Here is a 27,138-nt window from a genome sequence, read left to right on the forward strand (position 1 = left end):
GGAAGCCTCTCTCTGTCCATCTGCAATTTCACGGACAACACATAGGGGGCTCTGACCCCATATTTAAGATGAGAATATGTGAATATTATAATGTGAAATTAATGGACATATTTAAAACGATTAGAAATGATCCTTATGTTCCCAAATTAGAGCTGGCATACATGGTCTGCATATTGAGACAGGCAGATATGTAGGCACGGTTGAGGAGGATAGATTATGTAGTCTGTGTGATCTAAAGGAAATTGAAAATGAAAAGCATTTCGTTTTTTATTGTCCATTCTACAACTCTATTAGGGAGAGACTTTTTAATGAGATGAATTTATATGGTTGGAGGACTTCGAGAAACTAAAATGACTATTTCAAAAGTACACCTTGTCAGTTGTTTTCAATGTATTTTGTTAAATGACTTGTCAGTGTTGTTGTCTTCTTCTATCGGGTTTCATGGCGGTTGGCAAACCTAAATGGTGCATTACCGCCACCTACTAGACTGAGTGTGGAAACAGTGTTGTTGTCAGGGGGGAGGGTGGAGGTCGGGGAGAAGCAAACCACGCCTACTATATTTAGGAGACCATTTGTAGGCTTTGTGTACCATTTCGCCTCTAGTGGCTCCAATGAAGTTGGCCCATCTTCATACATAAACCATCTTTGATAATACACAAAACGCACTGGCGTTGCCATGGGGATGCAGCGCTGCGCGCGCACCCGTCAACACTGCGACGCGACGATGTCGCCGGTGGAGTGACGCGGTCAACTGTGATTGGTCGACTCAGTGCTGCACAACTAGGCCTTTGTTGTTGGTTTTGTTGACATCTCGTAACCCTGGTGATTAATGTATCTGGACTGAGCGGTGAGTTCAAAGCTGTGTTTGTTATTATTATTATTATTAGTGTTCATTTGTTGATAATAATGTTTGTCTGTGTCTTCATTCGTCGCTGCTTCCGGCCGTTAGCCGCCGTTAGCATGCTAACGTTACAACGATGCAGTCTCCCGGCTAGCTTCTGATAGCAAGCTATAGCTAGCTGTAGATGCTGCTAACATTATAACTCTATGGAAGATAGTTAGCACCATGTTAGCTGCTAGCTATGCTATCGGATACCTTATGACTCTATGGTGTTAGCTAGCTAGCTGTGCTATCTAGTTAGCACCATAGAGTTCTAAGGTTAGCTGCTAGCTATATGCTATCGGCAGCTGCTAGTGTAGCAGAGTGGCTCAGAGGCAGAGCCTCAGCCTGGTGGCATCAAAAGCCTAATATGTCCTCCGGGTCCCTTTGGTCTAGTGGTTAAGATGTTGGACTTCCAAACGCCGGAGGCCCGAGACCGAGTTAGAATCTAGCTATGCTAGCTGTAGGTGCTGCTAACCTTATAACTGTATGGTGCTAACTAGCTAGCTATGCTACGGTAGCTGCTAGCTGTGATGAATCAACCCTTGAGATGTTGATGAGCCAAATTCAAGCTTAATGTCTCACTTCATCAGCTCTATTTATTCTGCTGACTGTTAATGTGTTTATCATCTATTCTACTGACTGTTAATGAGTTTATCATCTATTCTACTAACTGTTAATGTGTTTATCATCTATTTTACAAACACACATTTACACCAGATGTCTGAATGTTTGGTTTCATAGGGATGTTTGTCACTAGCATCGTTAGCACAACAGTGCTAGCTTTATACAATGTGTTAGTTAGCACAGTCATAGTGTTTGTATGGGTTTGTATTCCATCAACACAATGTTGTAATCAAGCTACCATAATGTAGTTGGCCTTGTTTTAATGTCAAGTAGCTTTATGTGTGTGTGTGTGTGTGTGTGTGAAATGAAATGAAATGAAATGAAATCTATATTTACCCAGGGTATCTGGGCTAAGCTCAAGAACTTGTTTCCAGCCAGGCCCTGCTCATAGAACACATTTCATCGTAGTGGTTGATGCCTTGTTCAAGGGCATTTCAGCGGTGGTAATTTTAACGTGTCGGACGGCTGGTTCGAACTGGGAACCTTCCGGTATCTAGACCGCGCCGCTATCCGTTCGGCCACCGCTGCCTGTGTGTGTGTGTGTGTGTGTGTGTGTGTGTGTGCGCGCGTGTGTGGACTTTGCGGACTTTGCTTCTGTTTAAACCAGTGGTTCTCCATCATTTTCTTGTCAAGTCCCCCAATTTAGGTATTTGTCCACAGACCCACAACCCAAATATTATGCCAGGGACCCCCATACACACGTCCATGTTTTTCCTCTTATTTCTTTGTAATGAAGATTTATTTTGAAATTAGCATATCACAAGCTCACAACACGTTTCATCGCAACACTTTGTGAGTTTGTAGATCTGCTATTTCCAAATAGCCGATGTATTCTGTACTATTCAGACCTATTCAGAGACCTATCTATGGAAGCATGTCGACGTGCTGAAAATAGGCGATCTAAAAGCTTGACGGCGCTTGTAGATCGGCTATTATTATACTAATTATTATTATTGCGACCGAATGTCGCGTTTACTATGAAAACCTGCATCTCCCGTCAGTCCGTCCGTTAGTTAGTTAGTCACCCACGTCTCCATATATGGTATAGCGCCTTGTGAGGTATTTCAGTGTCATTGTCTATGGGAGGTATTTCAGTGTCATTGTCTATGGGAGGTATTTCAGTGTCATTGTCTATGGGAGGTATTTCAGTGTCAGTGTCTATGAGAGGTATTTCAGTGTCTATGGGGAGGTATTTCAGTGTCTATGGGGAGGTATTTCAGTGTCTATGGGAGGTATTTCAGTGTCTATGGGAGGTATTTCAGTGTATGGGGAGGTATTTTAGTGTCTATGGGAGGCATTTCAGTGTCTATGGGAGGTATTTCAGTGTCTATGGGAGGAATTTCAGTGTCTATGGGAGGTATTCAGTGTATATGGGAGGTATTTCAGTGTCATACTGGTATGTACAGATCTTTGGGTTTTCTAGTCGTGTATGTATGGAATTGCAGTTCCGTACGTTCCGTATGTTTACATATTTCTGTGAGATGGGGTTGGCTGAAAACACTCCAAACAGGGCATTTAAAGAGGAATATGGACAGCAAACTGTGTTTATCTTGCCTGGTCTCACTGATGCAAAGCAAGCTGTTGGTATGGTAATGCTAAGTAATGGTAGCCTACCAGGCAAGTTATGTAAAAGTTTATAAGCATCCACCAGGCGGGGATAGATTCTCTATGGACATTATAGCTATAATAGCGTATATTTATTTGGGACTCCAATATTATGTGTGTGTGTGTGTGAGGCACGCACGTGCATCAGATCTGCGGGCCGTCTGCATTGCGGTCTCCGTCCGTCCCTTGCATCTGAACAGCGTCTGTCTTTATATCACAAGCTCACAACACGTCACATCGCAACACTTTGTGAGTTTGTAGATCTGCTATTTCCAAATAGCCGATGTATTCTGTACTATTCAGACCTATTCAGAGACCTATCTATGGAAGCATGTCGACGTGCTGAAAATAGACGATCTACAAGCTTGACGGCGCTTGTAGATCGGCTATTATTATACTAATTATTATTATTGCGACCGAATGTCGCGTTTACTATGAAAACCTGCATCTCCCTTCAGTCCGTCCGTTAGTTAGTTAGTCACCCACGTCTCCATATATGGTATAGCGCCTCGTGAGGTATTTCAGTGTCATTGTCTATGGGAGGTATTTCAGTGTCATTGTTTATGGGAGGTATTTCAGTGGCATTGTCTATGGGAGGTATTTCAGTGTCATTGTCTATGGGAGGTATTTCAGTGTCAGTGTCTATGGGAGGTATTTCAGTGTCTATGGGGAGGTATTTCAGTGTCTATGGGGAGGTATTTCAGTGTCTATGGGAGACATTTCAGTGTCTATGGGAGGTATTCAGTGTCTATGGGAGGTATTTCAGTGTCTATGGTGTCTATGGGAGGTATTTCAGTGTCATACTGGTATTGGTTTTCTAGTCGTGTATGTATGGAATTGCAGTTCCGTACGTTCCGTATGTTTACATATTTCTGTGAGATGGGGTTGGCTGAAAAACTCCAAACAGGGCATTTAAAGAGGAATATGGACAGCAAACTGTGTTTACAATTTACAATTTACAATTTAGGCATTTAGCAGACGCTCTTAATCCAGAGCGACTTACATTAGGCAGGAACAAAAGTATGGGAATACATCACATATATAAAATGCATTTATCAAGAAACATGCGTAAGCTAAGAACGTTTGTCTTGCCTGGTCTCACTGATGCAAAGCAAGCTGTTGGTATGGTAATGCTAAGTAATTGTAGCCTACCAGGCAAGTTATGTAAAAGTTTATAAGCATCCACCAGGCGGGGATAGATTCTCTATGGACATTATAGCTATAATAGCGTATATTTATTTGGGACTCCAATATTATGTGTGTGTGTGTGTGTGTGTGAGGCACGCACGTGCATCAGATCAGCGGGCCGTCTGCATTGCAGTCTCCGTCCGTCCCTTGCATCTGAACAGCGTCTGTCTTTCTCTCTCGGTTCCCTCGCTGTGCCATTCCCAGAGCCGGATTTACCTTGCTGAGGGCCCCCGGGCTGGAGCAAATTTGAGGGCCCCCCTTGGGTCGCGCGGCAGAGCCGCGCGTCTCGCGATTTGGCCGAGCGGCGCAGCCGCGAGGCCGGAAAAAAATTGGGCTATTTTGTTTTCATTTTGGGGTACCCAGGCCCCTAAAAAGAGAGGCAGGCAGGCAGAAGCTCTCAATGGTTTAACCATAATACAACTAAATACAATAACAATACACACATTTCACTTGAATTGGATTTCATTTTACAATTTTATAATTAAAAAAAATATATATATATATATATATATATTTTTTTAGCCCCCGGGCTTCAGCCCACCCTAGCCCAACGGTAAATCCGCCTCTGGCCGTTCCATACAGTAGCGATCAGGGCAGGAATTTCACGGCGGCCACGACGGCCATGGCCGTCGTTGCCCCTCTCTTTGGCCGTGTGCCCCTCGACAAATCATATGCCCAGACGGCCACAGTGGCCGTGGTGCCCTGACCGGCGCCCACAGCAGTTCATGTAACCGTTTTTCCTTTGCGCAATCTTCCAGTCATTATGGTAACCAATGTTCCCCAAACATCCTGCGCAGAACAAATCTGTATAGCGCACATGATATATGAACACCAGATATATATTTGTGTAAAGGTGTGTGAATGTTTTTATGAATGGGTGAATGTAATGCACAATCTGTGTAAAGCTGTATGAATGTGTGTGTGTGAATGTAATGCACAATCTATGCAAAGCACTTTGGATAATAGCGCTATATAAATGCACCATTTGCCGTTTTATAAATGCACCATTTGGCAGTCTCTAGTGCAGTTGGTGCAGACACATGGAGAGGGGACTGACACGGGAGTGGAGGCTGCAGCGAGGATGTCTCTCCTCTCCTCTGTACAGTCAGTTCCTGCAGTGACAGTCTGCCTCCAAACGCCACAGTCTTTTGAAGCTTCTTCCCAGTTGCTAAATGTTAATTAATTCAGTTGTTTTGTCACTGTGTTTCCACAGACCACAGGGAGAGATTACGTTATCAGGAGATGGACTCCAAAAGATCTTCATCCACATCAGAGGATCAGCGACAGATGGACCAGAGACATGGACCGCTTGATGCAAGACTCAACCCTGTAGTAAAGTTGTATAGGATTGGTATGTAGATATGTTTTTTTCTACTCCCCAATTTAGTTATGTTGACACTGCTTATTGCATCCTACTGACTCTGGTACCAGTGAGGAGCCCCCACTGGGAGGACGTAGAGGCTTCGTCCTACTGACTCTGGTACCAGTGAGGAGCCCCCACTGGGAGGACGTAGAGGCTTCGTCCTACTGACTGGTACCAGTGAGGAGCCCCCACTGGGAGGACGTAGAGGCTTCGTCCTACTGACTCTGGTACCAGTTAGGAGTCCCCACTGGGAGGACGTAGAGGCTTCGTCCTACTCCTCCCACCGAACACTCCCTGCTGACGGTGCCGCCCTTGGGTCCCGGGACCCTTTACATTGAAAAAGCCTGTAGGATTACGTGCAGTCCCAATTATCACCTGGCTTCCCTCCCAGGCCAATTGTGTTCGTGTTTAGCACAGCCCAGTCTTTGAAAAGACAAATAATAACAACTAAATAAATTAAAATGTAACGCCTTTACAACCTCTGTTCCCTCTTTCATATTCGATCTTCATTTTCAACCCATGTCACCAATCAAAGTCATTATTAAAGTCCTTATTCACGTCACAAAGTCCTCAGTATTAAAGTATTTATTGTATTCCTTCATTCCAGTCCAGTGTGTGGAGTCCAGTCTGCAGGTGAAGATCAGTTCTCCAGCCACGACTGGTTCTATTAAACAGGAACCTGAAGACCACCTTAAACAGGAACCTGAATTCCACCTTAAACAGGAACCTGAATTCCACCTTAAACAGGAACCTGAATTCCACCTGGATCTCAGTAAGTTTAAAGCACTTCATTTATTGTATTGGTGAAATTGTGTCGGTACTGAGGGTGTAAAGATGAACTGATATGAATCGGTTATCGACTTAAGGATTAAAAAGCTTTTCAGTTAATTCTACTTCAGTATTAACTAACCTGCTGCAGAAGACTCACTGATGTAACATTTACAACACTCATTCTTGAGATAAGGGACAAAACTTTTTTCAAATCAGATTTTTTATTTGTAGACACAGGTCTCAACTACCAATCTTGAGAAGGAACATGTTTTTCGTGTAACATTCTTTTCTAAAATGGACATTTATGCACTTCATAACAGATTCATGTCAACTCCGTCAGACACACTAAAATCCCTTTTAATTTGATAATTTCAACAATAATATAAAGTCCTCAGTTATCTTATAATGGCTTTCAGTAGTCAAGTTAAGTAATACAATTAATTTAATATTGTTTTGTTCCAATATCACACTATTATGAAATATCCCATTTCTCAAATCCTTCATTTGCAACCTCTACTTTCAATATTATAACATAACCATGTAAAAAAAACAAAAAAAAACATCATTACGTAGTATTTCAGTTGGTGTTTCAATACAAAATATTTGACATCGAATCATCTATTTCTTTGGAAATTAACAAAAGCATCATGTGGCCAACGTCTGACGGAGTTGACGAACATCTGACGGAGTTGACAAGTTGAACTGATTTAGGTTCTAGACCACCTAGGATCTTGATTAATCCCACATTTTCAAGGATGAGGAATACAGTGGTACTATTTAGATTTGCCCTGTGACCATGGCAGCCATTTTTCAAAATGGACGCCACCTGCTGTTATTTTACAATAACTCAAGTTCTACACCACCTAGGATCTTGATTCTGGTGACTAATCATACATTTTCAAGGATGTGGGATACATTGGTACTATTTAGATTTGTCCTAATATATCATATATAGTAATATATCACAATTCAAAACATTGCTCAAGCGTATTACCCTGGCTATACAGTTTATGTGTGTGTGTGTGTGTGTGTGTGTGTGTGTGTGTGTGTGTGTGTGTGTGTGTGTGTGTGTGTGTGTGTGTGTGTGTGTGTAAAACAATACTAATGTCTAACTAAAGCAGTCATAATCACTATGGATCCTGGTGGATCTCTACAGTGACATTGGTGTGGGTTGGGTGTAGGGTTGTTATTTGTTTTTCTCTTTCTTTGTCTCTGATTAATGTATTGTTAAACTGATAACTATGCTGAGTATCTCTAATGCGGTGCTGTGAGTAGGATGGACACACACAAAAATCATGTGACCATGGTAGACATTTTTCAAAAGGGCCGCCAACTTTCTGTTATTTCCCAATAACTCAAGTTCTACACCACCTAGGATCTTGATTCTGGTGACTAATCCTACATTGTCAAGGATGAGGAATACAGTAGTACTATTTAGATTTATCCTGTGACAATGGCAGCCATTTTCAAAAATGGCGGACCTGCTACTATTTTACCAATTAGTCAGGGAATATTATCAGAATAATGTCAAATCTGTGAATACATTTCTTACCAAGAACGTTCTTCACCAATGTGTTTGTAAAGGTGTCTACTAACATATCCCACATTGGTTTCTATTGAACCACCCTAGGGGAATTTTTGACAGCTGCTGAAAGTTGGGTACCATCAACAACCAATATAAGGCTAAATGTTCATGTGCATGTGGCATGTCAAACTAGGGGGTTTTCATGATTCTGAATCCATTCCAAGCATTAGTTTTGCACGAAAAACACTCCTTTGGCTAAAAACGGCCATAGCCATCATCACAGATGTGTTGAGGTCAGCACATTTGGGCACATTTGGGCAAGTGGCTATGGCCAAACTATAGGGTCTATGGCCAAACTAGGGGTCAAACGCCCAAATGTGCCCAAATGTGCTGACCTCATCCCATTTGTGATGACGGCTATGGCCGTTTTCAGCCCAAGGAGTGTTTTTCGTGCATAGCTAATGCTTGGAATGCATTCAGAATCATGAAAACCCCCTAGTTTGACATGTCACATGCTACTTAAAGCATAATGAACATTTTGCCTTATATAGGTTGTTGATGGTACCCCAACTTTCACCAGCTGTCAAAAGTTCCCCTAGGGTGGTTGAATATAAAGCAATGTGGGATATGTTAGTAGACACCCTTCCAAACACATTGGTGAAGAAAATTCTTGATAAGGAATTTATTACCATATTGTATTAATATCCCCTGACTAAATAACTCGTGTTCTAGACCAGCGGTTCCCAACCACCGTTCCGCGGACCGGTGCAGTGCCACTGGTACGCGAGAAGTGAATCACAAGTTTTCCCGTCGAATTTTCAAAATCCACGAGGAAAAAAAGAAAGGACAAACACAGGCAGCGGATTGGCAGTGGATTGGTAGTAGAGAGCGTGACCCACAATCACCCATTGGAATGCAAATGCATGCCTTTCAGGCAGCCTTTGTTTCCTACTCGTCTGGCAGGTATATCTCTTTGAAAACCTGTTGTGTTACTGATTGTGCGACGGGGGGCGACGACGACCCATCTTGCCTGCCCAAAATGTAATTCCTAGAAACTGGGAAACTGTTTAGAAAATCAGCGTGAAAAGTTGACTCTTTCTCTTCACCTCCTCCTATGATCTTCACCCGTTCATGTGTGCACAGCCACGGAACAACAGCTGCAGCCTATTTCATCACGATCGCGCTAATGAAACAAAACGCTACACGGTGAAGGTACAGGATTATCATTTCATGTCAAGTATACAGTATGTATCAGAAGTTGATGTTACCCAGGTAAAGTAGGCTAATGCGTCAATCGCGCATGTTTAACGTTTTCCAGATTATTTCCAGACATGAGCCTAACCTTTTTTTCATTGTTGATATAACGCCATTTAGGCTAACATTATGTTGTGATATAATAATATAGCAGCGGGTATTTAAGGGCCAGTCAACTGTCCTCCGTGAGAACGTGTTTTGGTATGATGATGCGCGACCCAAACCGGCACCGGCACAATGCTCTGCGGCCCAGGAGCAACCAACACCCTGTTGGAGTTCTCTGAGTGGTTGAAGCACTAGTCCTAGCCACCTTGAAGTCCTGCTTGAGGTGAACAGTGAGCGAAAGACTCTGCCTCAACGGAACACCTGAAGATCTGCCTTCAGGACTACCAGGCATAGAGTATATAAAAGGATAGAGACTGAACTGGCGCGAAGCTCCGCCCCCCCAGCTATTCATGTCAGTGGAAGTTGCTCAGTGGCGTTTTGAAGCACCCGGAAGACTGCCGGAAGTCCCTCCTCCGGACCTCAAATTTGAGGTCCGGGGTGACGTTGGAGTGATGGTCCTACGTCACGACACAATGTTAAAGCCCAGCTGCACGGGGTTTCCCGGTCATGAATCCACGGGTCCGCCTGTAGTCCCTCCTCCTACCACTAGGGCCCAGAGCTTCAACGTTGAATAGCCTCACTGGCCCCTTGCTACCAGGCAGGATGTGCAGACACTGAAGGCATCAGTGTCGTTCTCTGTGTCCCCAGCATGTCAACCAAAGCAATGTTACCAAATCAAAGGAGCCTTAACCTCAAGTCACCTGGGGCTAGGTGAGCAATCGTATCCTGTATCTAGCCTCACAACTAAATCAGACACTTGGCCAGACTGCCGCTACAACGGTTTGAAAGGGTCAAACCCCTCATCCTGATTGGGGAAGACCACCCCACCTAATCACACCAACCGAACAAGTGAGGTTGGGGCCTCCAGGTGGTCCAGCAGTTATCTGCACAAGACTGGGCTGGACATTGCAGGAAAGCAATCTCCAGCCAAGACAATGTAAGTTGACTATAATCGGGGTGTCAAGAGACCAAAGTTTCTCCCCCACAGTTCCCTGCAGTGGCCAGTGAAGTCAAACTGTGCGTCTGTACCTGAAAGGGACAAGTCAAAGGCCAGAAAGCCCACCTCCTGTAATGTCCTGTCAGTAGCAACTCAACCTGCACCTGAAATAATCCCTGACCCCTCCCAGAGAAAGTTCATTGTTGAAAATGTAATGATTAGAATCAAGATCCTTGGTGGTCTAAAACTTGAGTTTTTGTTAAAATAACAGCAGGTGGCGGCCATTTTGAAAAACAATGGCTGCCATGGTCACAGGACATGGTCACAGCATCTAAATAGTACCAATGTATCCCACATCCTTGAAAATGTATGATTAGTCACCAGAATCAAGATCCTAAGTAGTGTAGAACTTGAGTTATTGTAAAATAACAGCAGGTGGTGTCCATTTTGAAAAATGGCTGCCATGGTCACAGGGAAAATCTAAATTGTACCACTGTATCCCTCATCCTTGAAAATGTAGTATTAGTCACCAGAATCAAGATCCTAGGTGGTGTAGAACTTGAGTTATTGTAAAATAACATCAGGTGGCGGCCATTTTGGAAAATGGCTGCCATGGTCACCACGAGACAAATCTGTGATGGCCCTATAGCCAAAAATGTTCCTTAAGGCATGCTCTAACTGTGTGCCAAATTAGAATACTTCCCTGCATTATTCAAAAACTATAATTTTATTGTTTTGGGAACACTTTTGTCAACTCCGTCAGATACATGTCAACTCCGTCAGACACAAAACCTGACGGAGTTGTCATCTGACGGAGTTGACAAAATGGCATTTGTTTTCATCCTAAACCTCTGTAGTACAATTTAGCCATTTTGTTTTTTCTTCAGTTGTTAGCTAAACCTAACCCTAAACTAAAATACTAAACATTATTTTGAAATTCTTAACAAGGATCATAATAATGTCCTGACGGAGTTGACATGTAAAAGCTGTGACCACAATGATATCAACATTGTTTGTTTAAAATATCAAACTATTGAATGCTTGTCAGACCAGGTGCTCCACTGTTGCAACAAATATAAACAAGACTTGGAAAAGGAGTCTCCTGATGGAGACGTGGGACACACATTTGATATGAGATATTTAATGGAAAATATTAATTAAAATTAACTGTGTATATTGTTTGCTATGTTGTTGACAATCTACTTTCATTTAGTATGTATATTTATGTGATTGTGACAGTATTAGACACTTTTTTGGCAGTTTGAAATTGTGACCACTTGCTGGGGACAGGCTAAATACAGGCCTTTTTGGGTACAGTGCCTGCTTTTAACTAATTCAGATGGCATATGGAAAAAAAAATAATGGAATAAGAATACACAACTGTATTACATTTAACTTTGCAAGTGATTTTATTTTTATGAATTAATTTATTTTTAACATAAATAAGGCTCTTATGTGTGGGACACTTTTGTCCCTCATCTCAAGAATGAGTGACAAGTCATTACTTTCTAAATAATATTGGCTACCTCTCATTCAGCTCGTCTCACATCTTCTATGAGAGCGCTGCAATGTAAACAAACAGCGGCCACACTATTTACAGCACAGAGCGCAGTCAGCGCACCGTCACATTTCAATGTTGGAACATGTGGACAAAGAGTAATCTGTTGATACTTCTTCCAGCCACTACTCTGCACTGAGGTACAAGATTCAAACCTTTTATAGAGTCTCTTTGTATTATTTCTCCTAGACTTTCTGCTCGTCCCTGTGTGTAAAGAGGAGGTTCCACCTGAAGAGGAGAGGAGCTCCAGTCTGGTCCAGGAGGAACCACAACCTCCACACATTAAAGATGAACAGGAGGAGCTACTTCAAAGAGCAGAAGAGGCTGGTGGGTCAACGTTGACATTACTAGCAGTGAAAAGTGAAGATGATGATGATGAAAACAGAGAGACAGAGCCTGTAGCCGGAACCTCAACTGAACACATGAAAACACAAGCTGATGTAGAGGACTGTGGAACATCACAACCAACTAGTGATGAGCAGCTCCTCTCTTCACACTGTTCTGAATCTGACACTGAAGACAGTGATGAGTGGGAGGAGCCTAGGGGAGATCAGTCAGCTTTAAACACACTGAAATCACAAAACACACACAATATGGGAGGAGCCAAGCTGTCCCAGGACCTGGAATCATCAAAACAAACTGACTCCATGAGGAGCCACACAGGGAAGAAACCTTTTAGTTGTACAGAGTGTGGCAAAATGTTTAATCAAAAGGGAACTCTGAAAACACACTTGAGGATTCATACAGGTGAAAAGCCCTTTTCTTGTACAGAGTGTGGCACAATGTTTAATCACAAGGGAACTCTGAATAGACACATGAGGATTCATACAGGGAAGAACAGTTTCAACTGTACAGAGTGTGGCACACATTTTAATTGCAATGCTGGTCTAAAATCACACATGAAGATTCATACAGGAGAAAAGCCGTTTTCGTGTACAGTATGTGGTAAAGGCTTTACTCAAACAGGTAATCTAAATTCACACATGAGGACTCATACAGGTGAAAAGCCCTTTTCGTGTATAGTATGTGGTAAAGGCTTTACTCAAACGGGTCATCTAAAATCACACATGAGGACTCATACAGGAGAAAAGCCTTTTTCGTGTACTTTATGTAGTAAAGGCTTTACTGACGCAGGTAATCTAAAATCACACATGAGGACTCATACAGGAGAAAGGCCCTTTCCGTGTACAGTATGTGGTAAAGGCTTTAGAAAGACGGGTAATCTAAAATCACACATGATGCATCATACAGGAGAAAAGCCCTTTCCGTGTACAGTATGTGGTAAAGGCTTTACTCAAATAGGTAATCTAAATTCACACATGAGGACTCATACAGGAGAAAATCCCTTTCCGTGTACAGTATGTGGTAAAGGCTTTAGAGTGACGAGTAGTCTAAATTCACACATGAGGACTCATACAGGAGAAAAGCCCTTTTCGTGTACAGTATGTGGTAAAGGCCTTTCTCACACAGCTACTCTAAAAACACACATTAGGATTCATACAGGCGAAAAGCCCTTTTCGTGTACAGTATGTGGTAAAGGCTTTTCTCACACAGCTACTCTAAAAACTCACATTAGGATTCATACAGGCGAAAAGCCCTTTCCGTGTACAGTATGTGGTAAAGGCTTTACACTGAAATCTAATCTAAAAAGACACATGATGACTCACACATGAGGGGAAGCCTGTTAGTATAACTTAGTCACACACAGACACACATATGATCATTCAGGTTTAGGTGTGCTGCCCCGTGGGAGGTTAGGGTTAGGGTAAGGGTTTGAGATAGGTTGTAGGACTAATGACTGGTCTAACCAATGACTAGTCTAAACTAAGTACTGCTCACACATGAGGGGAAGCCTGTTAGTCACACACAGACACACATCTTTCAGTTTAATCCAGGATGACAATGACAAGGATACTAAAGCAGAGGAATCTCATCTGACAAAATCAACATGACTGATTAAAATAATCATTACTAGTTTCTTGTGAATATATTATTGTTTAATCTTGTGCATGGATTTACCCCATTTTTGAGGGGCGCTAGCCCCTCCTATACACAGGTTTAATGTTTGTCTTTAGTTCAATGCTTGTTTTGCAAATGTAATTGACAATTGACATTGTCATATTGTCTCTTTATTGTTAATGGCATTTTAATGTTTGTGTTTGCACCGTTTGTTTTATATCACCTAATCAACATGATGTAGACTTGAATATATTACTGCCCCTCACTTCACACGGGTGTGATTTTTATTTTATTATTAGCATCTTAATTGGTCATTAGCCTAACTGTAGGCCTGGAAACAGATATTTTAATGTGCATTAAATAGGCTGGGTCACAGTACTGTTCAGTATATCTCAGTTGATGTTAGCCTATTTGTGACCAGATTTGACTGAGGGGACTGCCATTGGATTTTCTTTTTCATGTCATATGAAAGCAGGGATTCATAGCTTCAAATTGACATTGGTTGTTAAGTTAAATTGATGTCCTAAATGCATCTAATCTTTTCTGAAGTGGGACTCTGAACCCCACCACACCCGATCAAGTAATTTCCTCTGAACTTGGTAGATCTGCTTTTGGCTTCTGTGGCCCTAATACATGCAATGACCTGCAAACAACATTAAAATGGACCACATTGGTACCCTTGAGCGGTTTTAAATCTTGGTGAGCAAACAGACCCCCACAATAGAGCACCGGAATCCTGACGTCACACGCTCATCCCCTCGATTCCCCTGAAGTCCTGACGTCATCCGCTCATCCCCTCGATTCCCCTGGTTCACGGAAGTAATTTTAAAATCGTTTCATATAAGCATTGTGGTCCAAAAATAAACAAGCTGTCTCTGCGTTATTGTCAGGGAGGTGTCTCTGTATCGTTTGCGACCGTCAGTCACTCATATATGATACAGTCTGTTTCTAGCGAAAATGTAACTAATTCAGTAGCAGTAAAAATAGCGTTTTCTCTCAGTCAGTTGATTCTTCATATCCATATGAGTGTAACGCCCGGGGTGACACGTTTATTTTTCAAACACAATTCTTACATGAGGCGATCTAAAATCCGCCTATGGGGATTTCAATGCAAATAAAAAGTACATGAACCCGTGGATTTGCGGCCTCTATTGATATGGACATCAGACTTTGGTGCTCTATGTAACTGTTTTTAGATTGTTTTGAAAGTTGTCTTATCTTTTTATTTGTAGACCTAATTCACATGTAGACCTTTTGTTTTTCTTTTCCTGATCTTCTGATGTATTGTGTGTTTTTGATGATATTGTATTACACGACACTGACAATGAGTTTAATTGTGTTTATGAATGTTATTACCATAAGCAATATTGTTATAAAAAGATTGTTTAATATTTCAAGTAATTTTCCAAAAAAAAGTAAGTCTCTAGCACATTCCTGTCAAGTTGTGATTTTTTAAAGAAATATAAACCAAAATGCTCAATCGCAGTTCTGAGCTGCCCTCCCTAACTACGGTAGTCTGATTGCTGTCAGCTGTGCTCAATTGAATGGAGGCAACGCATGCCCCCTTCTCTCTGCTGCTGCGTGTCGAAGAGACGAGCACTATACTTCTCCAGTACAAGGGTATAACCGAGGAACATTCAGATCACAGCTGACAAAGAAATTATCATATATCCCACCACTGCAGATTATACATATTCATATTATTTAATGATGTTATGAAAAGAACTTCTCAGAAACTGGTCCCTGATATTCAGGAACCAGCAAGTGAAAACAAGACAGAGATGAAATGTCATGGTTTTCATTTATTTTTTGCCCCTTTGGCTTTTAAAAAAAAATAACAATTAAGATTTTAAAAATAAATATGTTATAAGTATTAGTTATTGTTATTCACTAATTTTTTTGAATGTTCCATTGTTCATCACTTCAATAAAAAAGCAGGCCTGCATAAAACCAAGGGTTGTGTAGCCATTTACAAATTTCTGCTGAGACAGTATTTGAAATTTAAATATTCTATTTTCAAATGGTTTATTGGCGCTCCATAAATAAAAATAGCATCTCTCATAGCAAATGGCTTCTAGGCTACAGGTATAATACCAATAATGAAAGTGCCAAGTGACAGCTGTATAGTGTGTACGTAAACATGCGTGAGCATGCTTGCAGTCCACGACTGCATGGTTGCACCGCTCTGGCCCTCATGAAGTCACATTTCGTCCAATGCGGCCCCCACCCCAAAATGAGTTCGACATCCCTGCTCTAGAGCGATGCGGACGGTTTTGTTATCATTAATCTCTGTCCTATTTATCAATCTCCGGCTTGGGCACTTGACCATGACCTTGAACTTGGACGGAGAACTCCGCCCCGGGCCTCCAAGGTGTTAATGCATGTTCGCCAACCTTAATGCATGTTCACCAACCTTAATGCATGGTCGAACTAACGGGAGGTCAAACCACGGGGAAGCCCCCACGTGCACGGCCACACTGTTTTACTACCTGGGCACGCGCTTGAATAAATATTGCATCATTCCTGGCTGAAACTCCATTGGCGACAGGCATGTTTTATTGCACTACACAGTGTGTAGCGCCGCAACAGGTTATGGGCCCAGTCAAAGTGGCCAAAGGTGGTTACGACTTCTATTTGATGTATTGGTGGTGGTGGCAATACTAATTTGAGTCTGGATTTATAAACAAAGTAAGACCAAAACCAGAATGAATAGGTTTGATTATCACACACACACACACACACACACACACACACACACACACACACAAAGTCTCTTTCAGTATCTGTCTCTCTCTCTCTCTCTCGCTCACAAGTACGCACACTGTCACACACTGTCACACACAGCCTCTTTCAGTGTCTGTCTCTGTCCCTCTCTCTCTGTGTGATATGTGGTGATATGGTGGTTACAAACAAAGATGAGCTTTACAATGAATTAATAATTAATCATGTAAATTTGGTTTTAATAATGTTAGTATTGACAGAATTGAGAAATCATTGCAAATGAGTCCAGAGAAACCTTCAGGGGTAGATAATCTTTGAAATTAAGTTATTGAAACCTGTGGCTGATTTGATTGCTATGCCTATAGCTTACATAAGGAATTTGAGTTTAAACAAAGGCATATGTCCTGAGGAATGGAAAATAGCCAATAACCTTTCTCAGATAAAAAATAGGCTTGAGTAAAATTATGGAAAGAATAGTGTATAGAATACTTCTGTAAAAATGATCTAAATACAGTATACCAGCATGCATATAGGAAGGGGCACTCCTATATTAACTCAGATGCAGATGATTGGATGACTGAAATAGATGATAAAAAATTAGTCGGTTAGATTTAAGTGCAGCATTTGATGTTCTAGATCACACGCTTTTACTGAATAAATTGAGATGTTATGGATTTGAAGCACTTGCTACGGCGTGGATTGAAAGTTATCTTATTGACAGGAAATATACTGTATACTTTAATGGAAGTTATTCTGGGTTGAAGCCAGTGAGTTGTGGTGTGCCTCAGGGAAGTTCTTTGGGTCCACTTTTATTATTACAGAGCAATGGTGGCATGGAACTCTTTACCTATGTTTTTTGTTTATGAGGATAACTATATGAGTTTTTTTTTTACTAAATGTTTATCCCACGATTTTGTAACCCATTTTTCACCCCTGTCACACCCTCCGCCAACCTAGTCCCCATATATGGGGGACATGGGGAGAGCAACGGACTCATGCTTCCTTCATGCCTGAGTGTCCAAGTTGCTCCTTTACACCTGACAGGGGGGAGTTTCCCTGGTTGGACGTAGCGCGTGGAAGGAACACGTTATTCCAACCAGTTCCTTTCCCCTCCATCAGGTTCCCCGGCTGGCCAGTGGGAGGCAAACTATATGAGTTTTAAGAAGAAGCTGATGTTGTTTTTGTTCACTCAAGAGAAGTGGAGTGCCTCCACAGTGCCTCCCCAGTCTCCCCCCCAGTGCCTCCCCAGTGTATCCTGCTTAGGGCGCCAGCTTGCTCATGACCGGCCCTGGTTGAAACCCCCCTGCCCCCCTCCTCCTCTAAAAAGGAACGGCTCCCTACTGTGAACCGGATCCCATCGTTCCTTTCAAAGAGCCGTTCAAATGATCCGACTCGTTCACGAACGTCACATCTCTAGTTTTGTGTTCTATTGTTGTGTTGGATGAATGTTGTATGTAAATGTATGTAATAATATGGAAGAAATGTTTTAATGATATGTTTAAGACCCCAGGAAGAATAGCTGCTGTGACTCACAGTAAGCTAATGGGGATCTAATAATTAAATCAAATCAAATCTCTCGCTCGCTCACATGATGTGCACACGGGCACACACGTCTCTCTCTCTCTCTCTCACACACACACACACACACTCACAGACACGTGCGCGCGACCGACCGACACAAACAAATAAACACACGCATGCACGCAAAAGTTGAATCCTGTCCCATTCGTGCCAGTAGGCAGAGCAGGGGAGGAGGTGGCCGCGTGGGATCATAATCTGCACTCAACAACTTAGGTCACATTCCCACCTAATACTTCGGTAGACTCGATGCGAATTGGCGGAGCAATTGGGATTCTTGCATATTTAATTTGCTGCGGTTTACCTTCACACTGTCATCCGCAGCAATTGGAAACGCAGCAGGGGGGACCTTTATCAATACGTTCCATTCATAAACTAGCCTACACAGTGAAATCTATGGTGATACAATTATACTCATAACATGTGTTGTGCCGTCTGGGACTGGACCCCCCCCCCCCCCCCCCCCCCACCCCTCTCTCTCTCCCTCTCTCTCCGCACACAGCCACGCATTGTTATTTTGGGCATGGAGGCACGATGAGCGCACTGATATAACAGACAGCAGCGCAAAATGTTTACAAGTTTATCGAGATGAAAGTCCCTACTACTCCCCAGTCCCCAGACAGTGACAGCACTCCATGTTTACGGCACGCACAGACAAACAGACAGAATATTCTGTAGTGTAGGCTATAATACACTGCAGTGTTTTTATGTGTTTCCTTAAGCAATTGATTAATGTACTCGTCCTCATTTCGATCAGGGCTAAAGTCTCCTCATTCGACCACGTCTATCCACGGTAACGGATAGACGCGAGATGGAATTGGGGCCACCTGACCTGTTACCTCACCCGCCACATCGTTTGCTTCATTTCCTTTATTTGCTGCGGATTGCATTCCCACCTGCACCGAATCGAAATCAAGTGCGATTGGAAGCGAAGCGAAACCCCCGTTTTTGGGCGGAGTAGAATGCGGTTCTTTGCAGGATTCGTTTTAATCAGCTCGCAGGTGAAGGAATTAACCCTTGGACTGACAGCCTAATAGCAGCTTTTCTTGTGAGTTACGTGACTATGGCACCCCATTGTAAAGACATTGCTGTGGTCACTACCGTAACAATACAGTCACTACCAAAATACTGGTTGTTTTGTCAAAAATAAAAACTAGTGAGTTATCAACCAATATTTTCAGGTCATGATTGGTTAGGTGTATGTGTAATGTCAACTATCATTGATGCTGAAATCAATATAATCAACGTTATGCATTTTACAAAGAATATAGCCTTTAGATTTTGATTAATCCTAATAATTCAACATATATTTTTTTTTTTGAAATTTTGTTTGTTGAAATATCAATTTTAATTTATTGTGGAACCACCTACATTAATTTTAAAAAAAGGTCTGTATGGGGGAATTGAAAAAAATAAGAGACTAAAATAAGTATCTTTATTCAAAGGTAAAGGTCTATGTTTCGGTAGTGACACATTTTGGGAGAGGAAAGATATTCCAATAAATTATTAAAATACAAAATTACAATTGACTGTGCTTTTACTAAATATGTGTCCCTTAGATCTGGTGCAACATGAATATGGTCAAAGTTTTTCCAAAATAGCATAACAATTTCACACAATGTTAAGTATAGATGTGATCGGAACGTTTTCAGCTATTCTTTGGGCAGTTTTTTTTACAATAGAGTCAAGAGATGTCCTTGACTCTTAATAATAACCATTTATTTGTATTCCTTGGGTCCTAATTGTACGGAAACATGTGTTCATTTGTCCCTGTAGGTTGTTTATATCAGTTTTTTCTTTTTTTTTTGGTAGGATTGTTTAAGAAAGGGTTAAAAATGAATCCCATGGGACATGTTTTTAGCCTGTTACCTGGCAGAATCTTAAAATATACCCTTCAAGGATTAAGAAAAAAATCACACCCGTGTGGACTGAGTGGTGCAACTCCCCTCTCCCCCTGCCCCTCTCTCTCTCTCTCTCTCTCTCTCTCTCTCTCTCTCTCTCTCTCTCTCTCTCTCTCTCTCTCATTAGCAGGCAGCAGTGCAGCACTATCTCTCTCTCTCTGTTTCTGGCACAACAGCGCCACTTTTGCCCCTACTGGTACTCATAGTCCCATAGGTTAACACATAGGTTGCTGTTCCTTGGAGTGGTTGCACCACTCAAAAACAAGTGGCTTTAAAAACAAGACATGATTCATTATGAATAATAACCAGCATCTTCCGTATCTATGTGTGTTTAATATAAGGTTAGCATTTTTAGGAGCCTTTTCAGGCTGCTATTTGAAGTGGGGACCCCCCACTTCAAATTTATCAACAGATAAATGTTGTGAATAGCAGATGTACAAGGTCGTTGTGAACTTGTAGATTGGCTATTTGCACAATTGTTGCCTCCGTCTTATATAATAATAATAATAATAATGTATTATTATTATTTCTTGTAATAATAATAATAATTATTGTGACAATTAAAAAGCAAAAGTAAAGAAATTAGATTGTCCCATTCAGACACAGAAGTACAGGCCTATGTCTGCATCAAATTGTCTAAGGAAAATAAATCACACCCGTGTGGTGTGAAGTGAGTGGTGCAACTCGGTGTGTGTGTGTGTGTGTGTGTGTGTGTGTGTGTGGGGGGGGGGGGGGGGGGGGAGTTCCAGACCCACAGGAAGGCACCCAGGGTGCCGGCCCGATTCCATGTCACTGTACTGACCCACAGGAACGCACCCGCCACCCATCCAGAGCAAAAATATGTACGCACGTGTAGGCCTACACAAGATGTAATGAATAAATGCTAGGAATCTAGGTTGGTTTACTTTATATATACATGTGGGCCTATAGTATTGCCTGTCTGACCTACAAATGCTTTCATGACGTCGCGCATGATCAATAATAAAGTTTGAGTGCATGCACTGCACACACATTTAACTGTAAATGTCTGTATATAAAATATAACTAACTCAGCGAATCTCTTAGTTCCATCAATATTGTTCCTCGTAAATAGTTGGTTTCACGTCACGCATGATCAATAATAAAGTTTGAGTGCATGTGTGTGTGTGTGTGTGTGTGTGTGCCTTCAAACATTCCGCCTCGCGGAAAATGGAGGAGGAAATGTTGCATAGCGATTGTGCTTATTCCTTCTAAATGTCTGTATATAAAATATAGCTAACTCAGCGAATCTCTTAGTTCCATCAATATTGTTCCTCGTAAATAGTTGGTTTGTGCCTAAGTATTGAGATTATAGAGTTCGCTTTGGCGATTTTGACTGCACATTCCCATCCATGTCCCATGATCGCGGAAGTTTGACTCAGAATGAACTGACTGAGAGAAAGGCAGCCAAAGCAGCCAATCAGCAATCAGAAGTACTCGGCAGTATGGTTGCCAGTGTTGCCAACTGACGTGCCAGAAATAGGCTAACCAGCCTCCAAAAACCAAACCAGGCAAGCAACTGTGAATGAATCTACGTTAGGCTGGAAATATGCAGGCTGGAAATATGCAGACTTGGCAACACTCAGCAGAATGATCGGCAGTATGGTTGCCAGTGTTGCCAACTGTCTTGACAGAAATAAGCTAAGCAGCCTCCACGTTAGGCTGGAAATATGGAGGCTGGAAATATGCAGACTTGCCACGTTAGGCTGGAAATATGCAGGCTGGAAATATGCAGACTTGGCAACATTCAGCAGAATGATCGGCAGTATGGTTGCCAGTGTTGCCAACTGTCTTGACAGAAATAAGCTAAGCAGCCTCCACGTTAGGCTGGAAATATGCAGGCTGGAAATATGCAGACTTGGCAACACTCAGCAGAATGATCTACCGGTCGACTACCAGTGTGGATCTAGTGTTGCAAGTTTCCCATGCGAATACTGACCAGCACTTCTCCGAAGATGCTGGTAAAAATCCACCCTATGCGTGTGGACCCCCGTTCCATCTGGACTAACACACTGCTACAGTGCTACTACTACCACTACTACTAGTAGTAGTATATTAGTAGTACTAGTAATCTCTCTCAAATCTCAACGGTCTCTCTCGCTTCTACTCTGCAGTCTGTCTGCAGAGTCTGCAAGGAAGTTTTTTTTCTCCTTTCTTTTTTTTGTCACAGTCATATTTGGGTGTTGTTCCATGATCAGACAGATATAGATGCATTGACATGATGTGCCAAAATGCGATCTAACATAATAAATAAAAACCCTTATAGAATGTATTAGCAGACAATAGATGGGATTTAATTAACGTATATTTATTTGTCAGTAGGAGTCAACATGTTAAGGACAAAGAATGGAGGGATGGAGGGAAGAGGTGAGGCTGGGAGACTCTAATCCTCTTTCTGCTTGGGCTTTTCTCTCTTTCAGCTTTTCTGCGTAGAACTTAAAGGACTCGGGGGGCTCTGCGTAGGGGGCCGCCTCCCCTGCGCGTCGGTAGAGCACGGCTAGCCGTTTGAGTGACAGGTCGTCCACATCCACTCGCTCCCTCAGCATCTGTTCATGAAGAGCTTTGGCCGATGCCAGGTCGTCATCCTGAGCGTAGCATTTCATCATGTACGTGTATTGGACGTCCTTCTCTGTGAAATCTGGAATAAGGCTCAAGAGGCTCTTGACCTTGTCCACCTGTCCCGGTTTCTTGGAGAGTCCAGCTAGGTAGGACACCATCACGGCCTTCTGTTCGGCCACTGCGTTGCAGCGAGCTAGCAGGAACTTTGCATCCTCCACTTTGTCCATGTCTATTAGCGTCAGGAAGAGGTCTGCGGCTGGCCTGCAGCAGCCAAAGTGATTGGCTAGGCGCTCCGCCATAGCACTCAGTTTGTCCATGGCCTCGTCGTGGTTCTCCTCCAGGACCTTTCTGTAGACGAAGGACATGTTAGGGAATGAGCTCCCTGGAGCGGTGTACACTGCCTCCAAAACCTCTACGGCAGACTCCACCTCACCCCTCCTGATGTGTGCAAGGGCCGTGTTGTTGGCGAACAGCATGCTGGACACGGCGAGGGGAGAGCCCAGGGCTTTGGTCAGGGAGGCCACCTCCTGGATGCCGGCCGCGTCAGCCTCGGGACCCTGAGCCAGGGCCTGGACCAGTCGAGTGATGGCGAGCGTCATGGGCACCTGGTTCGCCTGCAGCATGGACTTCAGTGTCGCCATGCCCTCTTCTGTCTGGCCATTCTTGCTGAGTGTGACAATGAGCAAGCTGTTGGCAATGTCACTGAGCTGGAAACCTGAGACACAAGATACAGCCATGTCTTTCACCTGCATGGCCTCCTCCAGGCTTCCCTCAGCCAATAGCGAGCGGATCAGGATGTCATAAGCGGCGGGATTCACAGCCGCTCCTTTTTGGTCAGCGTCTTTCAGCATCCCATAGGCCTCTTTGGGCCTTTTCTTCTTACACAGTGTCAGCATGCGTGTTGTGCAATTTATTCCTGCTTTGTCAGGGGTGGGGAGAGCTCGGAAGGGGTCAGCCGCAGCCATCCTACTTCTGGGGGCTTCCGTCAGCACCTGGACCTCCTCCATGGTGGAGATGTCTTCATACCAAGTCTCAGGCACCTCGAAGGGCACCTCCTGACCATTGCTCTTCAAGATGTTGGCCAGTAGGCGCATGGTCCTCTCCCTGGGAATCACATTTTCGTCCTGCATCTTAGTCCAAGTCGCCTCTGCCTTATGGAAGTCGTTCGTCTCCTTGCATAGACGGAGGATGTAGCTGTACATCTCATCACGGTCACACTCAAACAGCTTGGCTGTCAACTCCACCATGTTGTCTAAGGGCTCCATCTGGTTGGCGCCAATGCATTTCTCTGCATACCACTGCAGGCGCCCAGGCTTTGCCCTCATCCCAGGAGTCTCTATGATCTTGTGGGCCTCGCGGTAGTGGGCTGTCTGCACAAAGGCAAAGAAGAGGTCATACAGCATGGTCATCTCTCCTCGCTCCTGACTCACAAAGTCCATGGTTTTCTGCAGCAGATCAGTGTTTCCTTTTTCAACCAAGGCTACGGCGATATCATGGATACGAGGCATCTGCTTGAAGCGCTTGTAGCATTCCATGGCTGCTTCTAGAGCGCCGGGTGTGTCGTTGTTCTGTAGGTAAGCGGAGACGAGCGGCGAGCAGAGGTTGCCGGTGGGCCTGGTCAGTCCCAGCGCGAACACCGTGTCCTGGAGACGCCGGACGCCGCCGACGTCACCTTTGGCCCCCAGACCGTTGAGCAAGTGAAAGAGTGTGGTGAGGTTGTGCTCTTTCAACATCACCTCCTTCTCTCTCATCTCCTTCAGCATGTCCACTGCCTCGTCCATTCTGCCATGCTTAGCCAGAACCTTGACCAAGGCAAGGTATTTACTCGCATCCAGCACCGCCGAAGAATCCTTACGACTCATCTCTGTCTTCAGGTTGATGGCCTCTTCCACATTGTCGTGGCGACAGCAAAGGTTGATGAGGGCGGCGCAACCGCCAGCGTGGCGGCCAATCTCGTCCTCGAATTCCTGTTTCAGCTCCAGGGCACGTTGTAGTTTATCCTCAGCACAGAGTAACAGTATGAGTTGTTTGAAAACAGCTCCTACGGGTTTGCCCTCCTCTTTCAGTTGAGCCAGGTTCTTCTCCAGCATCAACAGCTTTCCCTCAGCACCGGTGACTCTGTCACAAGGGTCCACCAGAAACAGCACATCCTTGATGAGATCTTCGAGATTGAAGGAAGCCAGGATGTTCCTGATGCCTCTGTAGATGTTATATGGGATGACGATGTTCTGTAACTTGAGCTTGTGAAAGTATTGTCTCAGTTTCTCTTCCTGTGCGTGTAAATCCCGCTCCCCCATGGAATCGATCAAGTGGTACAGAAAGAAGGATACAGCCTCAGCAGGAGTGGAGTTTTCCCTGCAGAAGCGTGGGTCGTTGTACAGGAACTCTGTAATCTTCACCATGTTCTCCACATTGTCAGACTTTTTGAATCCAGCGATGAGACTGCCTCGGAAAGCAGTGAGGTCCATCGCAGGGAATGAGGGATCTGACAACGTGGCGTAGAGTGCAGCCAGGTCACTAGTAGTAGCGAATGAGCGAATCTCTGAAGAGAGAAAGCCTTCCGACTGCAGGGAGCAGCCCACCTCCTCTAGGGCCCGGCGCGCGGTCTCCTTGTCGGGGAAGACCGGGAGGATGTATCTGGAGAACGTCTCCGCATCAGCAGGCACTCCCAGCTCCTGCATGCTTTTCAACACGTCCAACACGCCTGCAGTGTTGCTGTCCTTCACATGGTGCACAAGGAGGGGCCAAAAGTAGTGAGGCCTTAATGGTAGATCCTGCTCCTTCACTGCCTTCATCAGTTCATGTGAAAAACCCGTCTTTTTGTCCTCCAGTGCACATGACAGAGTGAAGAACAGCGGCGATGCATGTAGATTGGCATCCTGGAGCTCTTTGCAGTAACCGACAATCTTCTCCACAGGCTTCTCCATGTTGACACAGTGTCTGAGGAAGAAGTTGCCCAGGTCGGGGCTGTCAGAGTTCACATTGTAAGCCTGCAGGGTGGGGAATGTCTTGAGGATTGCGAAGGCTGTGTCCTCCTGTCCCTGCGTGATCAGGCTCAAACACAGGTTCATAGCATCTGGTACATAGCCCCTTTCATGCCTCATGCGCTCCACCAGCTCTGGGATGTGCTGCTGGTGTCCAGCCATGGCCAAAGAGAAGATCACCTGCATAATGTCCCTGTCCATGAGACTGCTGTCTGCAGCCTCCTCCACTGTCTCCATTGTCTTTTTAATATTCTCCATATCTCCCTTGTCAGCATATGCAGTGAGCAGTGCCACGTAAGTGTCTGGACCGGGTTCGATACCCGCTCCACGCATCACAGGAAGGACGTTCACAGCACTTTCCATGTCACCCGCTTTGGCGTGGCCCGTTAACAGGGAGTTGAACACAGCTTCAGTGATGGGCAGGTCTTTGCTCTTCATGAAACCTAGGATGGTGCTGGCTCCCTTAATATCTCCATTTTGGCAATACGCTGCGATAAGTCTCTGATAGGTCACTCTGTTGGGCGTAACATTAGCAGCTTCCATCTTGGCCAGGAACTCAGTGGGGGAGAACTTGAACTCGTTCTGCAGATAAACCTTCAGCAAGGCGTTGTAGTGGCTGGAATCATACGATGCACCCAGCTCCTGTAGCTTGTCCCAGACGCGGTGTGCGAGGTCTGTGCGATCTGCCAACGGCATCTCTGGCATCAGACAGCCACAGCTACGCAACAGCAGTAGAGCCTGGTTACCACTAGGATAGCCTGCCCTGCAAATGTCGTGGAAGATGCGGAGCAACTGGGTCTTGGTGATGCGTCCCGTCCTCCTCACAGAGTTGTCCAACTTGGCCAGGGCCCAATCAAACTGCTGTGCCTGCTTGGAACGCACCCCTAGGCTGGCATCGCCCTCCCTCTGCTCTGTAGAGACCGTGTAGCCTCGCATGGTCCCTGATGATGCACAGGGCCACGCACAGGGCCTGGGCGCATTTCCCACACCGGAGGCGACCCGCCTGGTACACGGCCCGGTTATTCTGCCACCGACGGCTCCGCCATACAGCCCGCCGAGCGGCAGCCCATTTCGCTTGGTTCCGATGATCTGAAGCGACCCAGAAGGTGAGAATCTGAGGAACCGGGCTGATCTCAAGAGCGCAGCCATGTTTTTTTCAGTAGCGGTGTTCCGTCAGAAGATATAACCTAGCAGACATAAGACTTCTGGTGGACGATATCTTCAAAGATCACACCCGTGTGAAGTGAGGGGCGCTCTCACGCCCGGCCAATCACAATTTGCGTCCTCACTTTTGCCTTCAATGTTTGTGTTTGCACACTTTTGTCTTCAATGTTTGTGTTTACACAAACACGGATAGCTGGGCATAGGAGGGGCTAGCGCATCTCAGAGTCAGAGTATGATGCAGAGGGGAGCGTAGTAAATACTGTGCTGGCAATGATCTGATCAATAACCATATAGGGCTTGGCTGAATGCTTGTCACCAGGATGATGCCAGTCGGCTAGATGCTTGTCACCATGACAGTCCTATCCACATTAGCTCTGGTCGAGCAATATCCATATATGGAGTTCTATACATTGGCATGATGTCAGCACTAATGTGCTCCAG

The 27,138-nt window shown here is 44.1% G+C and overlaps 1 protein-coding gene and 1 long non-coding RNA gene across 2 annotated transcripts; one reads left to right on the top strand and one right to left on the bottom strand.

The window, feature by feature from the left end:
* The first annotated feature begins 764 nt into the window (after positions 1 to 764).
* LOC306926580 lies at positions 765 to 14,473 on the top strand. Its single transcript, XR_013790403.1, has 4 exons — positions 765 to 847; positions 5,514 to 5,651; positions 6,271 to 6,435; positions 12,003 to 14,473. It is a non-coding gene; the product is annotated as an uncharacterized lncRNA (long non-coding RNA).
* Positions 14,474 to 22,323: 7,850 nt separating this feature from the next.
* Positions 22,324 to 26,691, bottom strand: LOC306926329 (leucine-rich PPR motif-containing protein, mitochondrial-like; the record flags this gene model as incomplete). The annotated part of the gene is made up of 1 exon (XM_079505593.1): positions 22,324 to 26,691. Exon 1 carries the CDS (start codon positions 26,680 to 26,682, stop codon positions 22,324 to 22,326), a length of 4,359 nt encoding a protein of 1,452 aa, XP_079361719.1. The 5' UTR covers positions 26,683 to 26,691.
* Positions 26,692 to 27,138: the final 447 nt, after the last annotated feature.

The sequence above is a fragment of the Electrona antarctica genome, assembly GCF_951216825.1.
Source record: "Electrona antarctica genome assembly, chromosome: 7".
NCBI classification, from domain to species: domain Eukaryota; kingdom Metazoa; phylum Chordata; class Actinopteri; order Myctophiformes; family Myctophidae; genus Electrona; species Electrona antarctica.